The following is a 7,481-nucleotide window of genomic DNA, read 5'->3' on the forward strand; positions in this document are numbered from 1 at the left end:
ACATAGACGCTTGTAGAGTCTAGTTGGGCGTGGGCCCTGACTGAAGATGTGCATTTAACTAAATGACATTAAATACTTCCAAAATTAGGCCAAATATTTTAAATTAACAACTTAATTTGGAATATGTTGCGCAGGTTTTGCCAATCTCCTTCACCACTATCATGCCATATTCTATCAATAATGTTATTTGCAATAATTTTCAACAGGTGAAAAAATAAAAAAAATGTAAAACCTAGTTTATTGTGCCTGTTGGAGCATTTGTTCGCTAGTGTACCTTCCAGTGTCATCTGCTACTATATACCCCAGTATGGTCTGCTACCACAACTCCCAGCAGGAATTGCAGCAGATAGGAAGGGGCGTCGCAGCTCTGATGTCACAGTGGACTATATAAGGACACCGGAGACGCCCACCTTTGCCCTTTTCCACGCTGGAAACAGAGACCGGTTACCACGCAACAGAGGCATGAATCTTTCTGGAGAAGAAACTCACACGTGGGTTTTCATTCATTCCCCCCACTAGCCAAACTCATGAGAAACTCAACGAGTTAAGTTTGCAAGGATAGGAAGACTTGCAAAGTTTTACTTTAGCGATCGAAGATGTGGATTTAACACGTAACCGAGCAAAACCCACGGAGGTTTTCCGAGGAGACAAAATTTTCCTCCTTGTTTTGTTCCAGTCGACTGCTGATGGTCCGTCATATTTTCCCCTTTTGCCAAAGGAGGAAGGCCGGCCTTTGAGTTTGTTACGGACGTGTAACAAACTCCCCCCCTCTCCCCCTGCTCCAGAGAAGATGACACCAAGTAATCCCGTTTTGTTTTTATTTCTTTTAGAAATAGCTTGGGCAGGATAAAGTAGGATTTTATGGCGATTTATAATCGCCACTTATAGTCCAATGTGTTCTAAGTTGTATGTGCATGCAATGTCTTATTGAAACTTTGATTGCTGTTACACTCTGAAAGCCATCGCGCTTTGAAGCTGTGCGTGTCTTCTCTCACTGTGTTTGAACACCTGAGCACAGACTCAGGTGAACTTAAAGTTGGACTGCTAGAACCTCATGGTGGAATACTCACTATTTCTTTGTCTTCACTCTTCCTGTTTTTCCACTGGTTGCCGCCTAAAGTTTTATGACCCTTTATGTTTCACTGAGCTACAACTTTGTGGTTTTTATGACTGCAGCCTGGTGGAGGCCGCTCCCAGTACCAAATGTTCTCTTGTTTTTTCCATAAATGCTGGTTTGACTTTAATACACACTCAATGTTGTTTTATCTTGTTGAGTTAGTTATTTTACCCCTTTTGTGTAGAATTTTAGCATGGTTGATTAGGTGAAGATTATTTAATCAGAATAGCGAGGTGTATCAGGGCTGTTGATTTAATAAATATTCACGTAGATAAAGAGAAAGTGTTTGTGTTTATTTTGAGCAAAAGTGATTTGCCGGTCAAAATAAGGTCAAAGTTCCCCCACCTTCGGTGAAGCGGTTGATTAAACAGTGACATCTAGTAATATTTATCAATTATTACTGAGAATTTACTAATTGTAATTATCAAGGGCTTTGAGCCATAATTACAACACCAGAGGATATCTCTAATTTTGATTCGTAAGTAATGACTTTTGGTTAAGAAATTATTCTTTTCAAATTATGATTTTAAATTATAATTCTTGATAAATATTAATTAATCAATAATCATAATTCTTACATGCCATTTAGTTGAAGTACATAAAATCACATTTAAAACAACTGCTGTGAACTAGAACAGGACTAGAACCGACAAAAACAAAAAAAAACAATCCTAACAACAAAGGAAAACATGATAAACTGACTAAAAATCATGGTAATGTAATGCAATACAATGTGGAAGAAGCATTTCTAAACTTTCCGACATTTAACATAGCAAACATGTCGCAGAGGGTTTGGACTAAGGTGGTATTTGTATATAAAACGCTTCTATAATCAGTATCTGACGAGTCACTGATGAGAGTCCAATGTCAGTTTAACATCCCCCCCTTCTGTTGTGCAAAAGCAAATTCAGCACCAAGAGAAATGAGGAGGACTGTTCACTTACCACTGTGTGGAATGTGCTGCCATCCAAAGAATCCCCCAAAACATTAATGGCAACCAGTGCAACCTGAAAAATAAACAAGGCTTGACTGTGAAGTCCCTGAAAGACAGCAGCGAAGAGTTATTTGATCATAATGATACATTGCAATGAAAAAGCATTGGTCCCCTAACAGATTTATTCTAATTTCATTGTTTTTAAGATTTTGTGGCACTGGTGGCCCTCATCTATTTAAAGATTGACAAGAAGAAGGTCAGAGAGGAGGGCAGGGGTCAGGGATTGAAAGACTTCAGCCTCTGTCCGTGCTGTGCATGTAAATATCAGACAAAATAAAACTGAGTAAACTGAGTTTTCAGGTGTTGATTTTATTTATAAAGGGGAAAAGCTATAAAGTAATTACGTCCCCATTGCCAAATGACAGTTAATTGTGATTAACCACATTTTGCATTCAATTTCACAAGCCACACCCAGGCCTTATTACAGCCAGACCAGAAGAACCAGAACCAGAACCAAGAAGACACTGAAATAGAGGGTGTCTGACAACGTGAAGTAGGCTAAAAGATTTCCAAAAGGAATACATCATGCTCCAATCTAAAGAAATTCAAGAACAGATGAGAAACAAAGTCATGTATGTATCAGTTTAGAAAGGGTTGAATAAGTCATTTTTAAGGCATTTTGGCCTCCAGTGAACCCCAGTAAGAATCATTATGAAGGAAACATGGAAAACTGGTGACCTTTCGCAGGAGCGGAGAACCTACAAAAATTATTCCAACAACTAATTAGCGCAGTCACAAAAGACCCCAGAGCAACATCTAAAGCACTGCAGGCCTCAGCTTCCTCAGTTAAGCTCAGTGTGTCATGATTCAAAAATAAGAAAGCGACTGAGCAAAAAAAAATTTATTTGTGGGAGATTTCCAAATTAAAAACCAATTTGCAACCACTCTACATAGCTCATGCTGTGATCTGGGAGCAATGTTCTAACAGAGTACCTGATTATAGTGATTGTAACGGTTGACATGGTTCCTGTGGAGGGTTATTCTCAGATATGTTCCGATGGCATCAACATGGACCGACTTTAGCTCCCGGGCTTTGAATCCGGTCTTCTCATTATCCGACAGAGACACATACCTGTTGTTAGAGTGCAACCTTGTCACTTTAGAACATGTTTACAGTTGCCAGATTTAAATAACAGGTATTAGAGAATAAATAAATCGATGCAATAAACTGTTAATAAATAGATCCATTATTATTATTTCCCAGTGAGTGACCATCATGTTGAGCTGAACTGCATCAGCTGTGATTATCCAGGCCTTCTTTTCATCTTTTAAGCGTCTACTCTGCCAAATTACAATTCCCACTTTCAATAGAACAACAATCATCTGTAAACCAACATTTTTGTAACAATGTTTTAAGCTAAATATTTATTCATAGTCACCCCCTTAAGTGAAAACTTTGATATAGTAGACATAATCTAAGTAAAATCTGGTAGGTTCCTGGTAGACATGTAAAGATTTCAACTTACTGAGCCCACTGAAACTGATGTTGTCAACAAGCCAACGGGCCCTCTTCACACCAGATTAAGACCACTTTATAATCTCAAGGATCTCAAAGACCACTTGAACGTAGATGAATTGTTACAGATTTAGAAAATCTAATTTCAATGTTAAGGGAAAGATGATGGTTCTCTCCAGGTACTCCAGCTTCCTCCCACAGTCCAAATATATGCATGTTAGGTTAGATTTTGCTGGTTTGCTATGATGCTGGTATACTCCTCGATACTTTGCATCTACAGTGCCTTCCAAGAAGCTGATGGTAACTCTGGAAGAGCTGCAAAGATCAGGTGGGAGAATATGTGGGCAGGACAACTATCAGTCATGCACTCAACAAATCTGGCCTTTATAGGCTTTATAAGATTGTAAGAAAGCAAGGAGGTATCTATAAAGCACCTTATAAATTAATTGGCAAGAAGAAAACCTTTGTTAGAAGACAGCCAGAAGTACTTCCTTTATCAGTTTACCAAAAGTGATGTTGGAAACACAGCAAACAAAAACACAGTATTATACACCTGTTACACCAGGAGGAATTAGCCAAAACTATGTAAGAAGCTAGTGGAGGGATACCCAAAATATATATTCCAAGTCAGACAGTTTAAAAGGCAACTCTGACCAATACAAAGGAAATGTTATATAAAATTCGGGATCTGAGGAAAGAACTCTCTCATTTTTCTGGAAAAGATTTTTTTAATGCTAACTGACTTAAAACAGGAAACATTTAATCTAATTTAATGTCGCAAAGTATTTTTATACAGTGTTATTATTAAAACTATATATCTGGTTTCAATAATGAGCTTTTATACAAGGTTGCTAAACTTTTTCATTTCAAACTTCCATACTTTTCCAGACTGAAATCTGGTTTTTCTAACATCGAAAATATTCACATTGAACTGCTAGAGTAGGTTCTGCAAATCCTGACACAACACAGTGCTAAAAGTGGCTTGTGATTTTCAGTGTGTGGAGGGTTTGGGGCCATTTTACAGCTTTTTGGGGCATCTGGACTAAATTAAATCAGCGCCGCTACACAATTTGTGACTCTTACTTGCCAAAAAGGATGGGTGTATCCTATGATGATCGCACAGTTTATGAACATTAGTGGTCTGTAAAAAATCTGAATTTTCCATACTCCACGTTGGACACTGCTAAATTGTCAAAATAAAGCCTGTTGATGTCTGAGTTTTTACCCAAGTCGATGAAACTGTCCTGGAAAGCCTGGAGGGCTGGCTTCAGGAGGGCTGTCACCAACATGGAACTCAACCTTGGCTGGGATCATGAACTGGTGAGCCAGCAACTGTAGCTTCCTTATCCTACTTCTCTCCACCAGTTGGAGGGTGAGGTGCTGAGGATAGGAGCACAGCCTGTACAAATGTTGAAACATAGACGTTAGGCTTGGTTTACAAGGCAGAATAAAAAGCAACTTGAGAAAACATGTTATATATAAATAATAAACCTTATACCCAAATATTCTTAAGAAAGGTAAGAAAAGAAATAGCTTTAATGATTATCAATTTTAATTTTACTGTATCTAATACTGGGCTGTAAGCCTATAGCTTAGAAGCCCTTCCTCCTGTAGTACAGGTAGATCTTGATTACATAGATTACTTTTGAAAATATATTACAGTATTTCAGTTCAAAATGTTGTTCACTAAATGCTTATGCTGTTATTTATAGTTCAAAATATTCCTCATAAGCCTATATAAAAACTCATTACAAAGGGATTTATTTCGAGCACTTATATCAGTTAATTTTGAGGATCTTGCTTGCTTACAGCTAATAACGCAGGTATAAAATATGCTTTTCATTAAGCCCACATTTCTGCATCAAAAATGTTTTTTATTTGTCTTATCTAATATTAAATGTTTTTCTTAGCTCTAAATCAAAAACCATTATAATTAATAGAAATAAAGGCCTGGACACATCCTACTGTGTGTAATTAATCTATATAATGTGTTTCACCTGATGAATTGAGTTACTGAAATAGATGAATGCTTCAGTAATATTCAGATATATTGAATGAGTCCACAGAAATGTTATGGTGTGATGATGTCATAGCCAATCGTGGGTATGACAGCTGAAGTGACAATTGTCCAGCTGCCGTCACTGACACGCTGAACAAGTGTGGAAAACCACAAACAGCAATAAAACTGGTGATAAAGCTGGCGGTTCACAGAGTGCTGCCAGAGTGCATGCTTTCAACCAGAAGCATGTTACCTGGGCTAATATAGAATGAGCAATGTTTCTTAATATAAAGGTTCATTAAAAAGCAAGTTTTGGCAGTTTTTTTTTCCTGCAATATCTGCATAGAACTGCAACAAAAGGTTGCTGATGGTTGAAAGGAATATTTTTGTTGTTTACCGTTTTTGTCATTAGGCTGTGCTAACTGTGCCTTTTTTTCTTAATGTTTCACAAATAAGTGACTTTTCCATTCATGATCTCCTTTCCTAAACGTTTAATGTGTTTTTTGTTCTAAAACTTTAAATAATATACATAAAATATTTTAGTTATCAATAAAACCTTAAAAAATTTAAACAACAAGTTGTTTTCTTTTTAATTTACCAATAAAACAAATAGGTAGTTATAAAACTTAATACGCTATCTTTTTAGAAGCATTAAATTAGATTTTGCAGCTCAGGACCAATTTTATTTAGTAGGACCAAAATTACAAATGCTCGTTCAGATGGCAAAGGTTGCTAAACCCCTTACTGCACTAACAAACATAAGTTCATACACTAAGGCCTAGATTGCTTGAATGAAAAATTCTCCAGAGATGAACTAAGTTTCTGAAAAGAAGGCTTCGGTTTAAAATACCTGCTGGATCGCCAACCATTGACAGTGGGTCCATGGACCATGAGCTCCTTGGCACTGAAGTTATCTTCATGACTTGAAGAGTTGACCACAGTGAATCCTGTCTTCTTGGGCATTCCTCTGATAGACACTAATATATATATATATATATATATTTATTTATTTTTTTTTTTACAAAGCAGTCATATCATGAACCAAAAACTAAACTAAATAAAATAGGACATAACTAGACTTTGTGAAATGATATATCTTTAGAATATATTTTAGCTATGCTTTAGAAGCTGCTGAAGTTAGCAATTCTGTAAAAACATTAGAATATATAAAACACTTTTGGGTCGATGTGAGAGGGAGTAAAAACGCTAAAATGTTTCATTAAGTGCTGGTTTGTGTATTGTCAGCTGCACAACAAATCTATATAACATTTACGTGCACTTCTCTTCATACATAAGACACAGACTAGCTATACATAACATTCCTAAATACAAGAAGTGATACATTTTTACTGACTTAAACGTATAAACTGGGTGGGAGTGCATAAGCTAACCCCTAATAACTCGTCCATCTGCCAACATAGCTAATCTCATCTAGTCTAACAGTACCTGAGGACTTCATCGGCTAAAATGCGGAAAAAGTACCGACAACCGCGAGTCTTTATCCGCTATTCTTTGTGAGCGCACAGCTGAGAGTACAACAACCTTCTCTTGGGCATTTTGATGACATCTTACCAGAAACATTACAGAATTAATGACGTCTCGCAGTCCCATCTCATCTCCATAACCACCGCTGACAACAACCTTTCCTCACATGCGCAGTAGGCGAGCCTCAAAGGATTGTGGTTTATGTAGTTGTTATTTAACATTGTTTTTTAAATTTATTTCCATTTTATAGATTTGAGGGACTCTACTCAACTTCATCATATTATTTTTTTTATATAATTCAAAACTAGTTATTTAGGCATATGTTAAGATTTCTGTGAATTTTATAGCGTAAATTTAACATGGAGTTGTGAAAATAAAGGCTTAACTTATAGCCAACAAAAAATGTATACCACCCTATCTAAACAGAATG

The 7,481-nt window shown here is 36.7% G+C and overlaps 1 protein-coding gene across 8 annotated transcripts in view; it reads right to left on the reverse strand.

Moving 5' to 3' along the window:
- cep104 (centrosomal protein 104) overlaps positions 1-7,213 on the reverse strand; it is a 50,161-nt gene extending 42,948 nt beyond the window's left edge. For 5 of the 8 annotated variants that reach the window (XM_047371556.1, XM_047371534.1, XM_047371518.1 and 2 more), the window contains exons 1-5: positions 7,013-7,145; positions 6,417-6,543; positions 4,793-4,966; positions 3,045-3,183; positions 2,062-2,157 (exon numbers count right to left, since the gene is read on the reverse strand). In XM_047371556.1, the coding sequence (XP_047227512.1) occupies positions 2,062-2,157; positions 3,045-3,183; positions 4,793-4,966; positions 6,417-6,543; positions 7,013-7,025 (549 nt within the window). In that variant the 5' untranslated portion in view covers positions 7,026-7,145. Of the gene's footprint in view, positions 1-2,061; positions 2,158-3,044; positions 3,184-4,792; positions 4,967-6,416; positions 6,544-7,012 lie in introns of all 8 variants that reach the window. The other 3 variants (XM_047371564.1, XM_047371547.1, XM_047371539.1) reach the window with 2 other exon arrangements.
- Positions 7,214-7,481: the final 268 nt, after the last annotated feature.

Source organism: Girardinichthys multiradiatus, chromosome 1 (genome assembly GCF_021462225.1).
Source record: "Girardinichthys multiradiatus isolate DD_20200921_A chromosome 1, DD_fGirMul_XY1, whole genome shotgun sequence".
In the NCBI taxonomy this organism is placed as follows: domain Eukaryota; kingdom Metazoa; phylum Chordata; class Actinopteri; order Cyprinodontiformes; family Goodeidae; genus Girardinichthys; species Girardinichthys multiradiatus.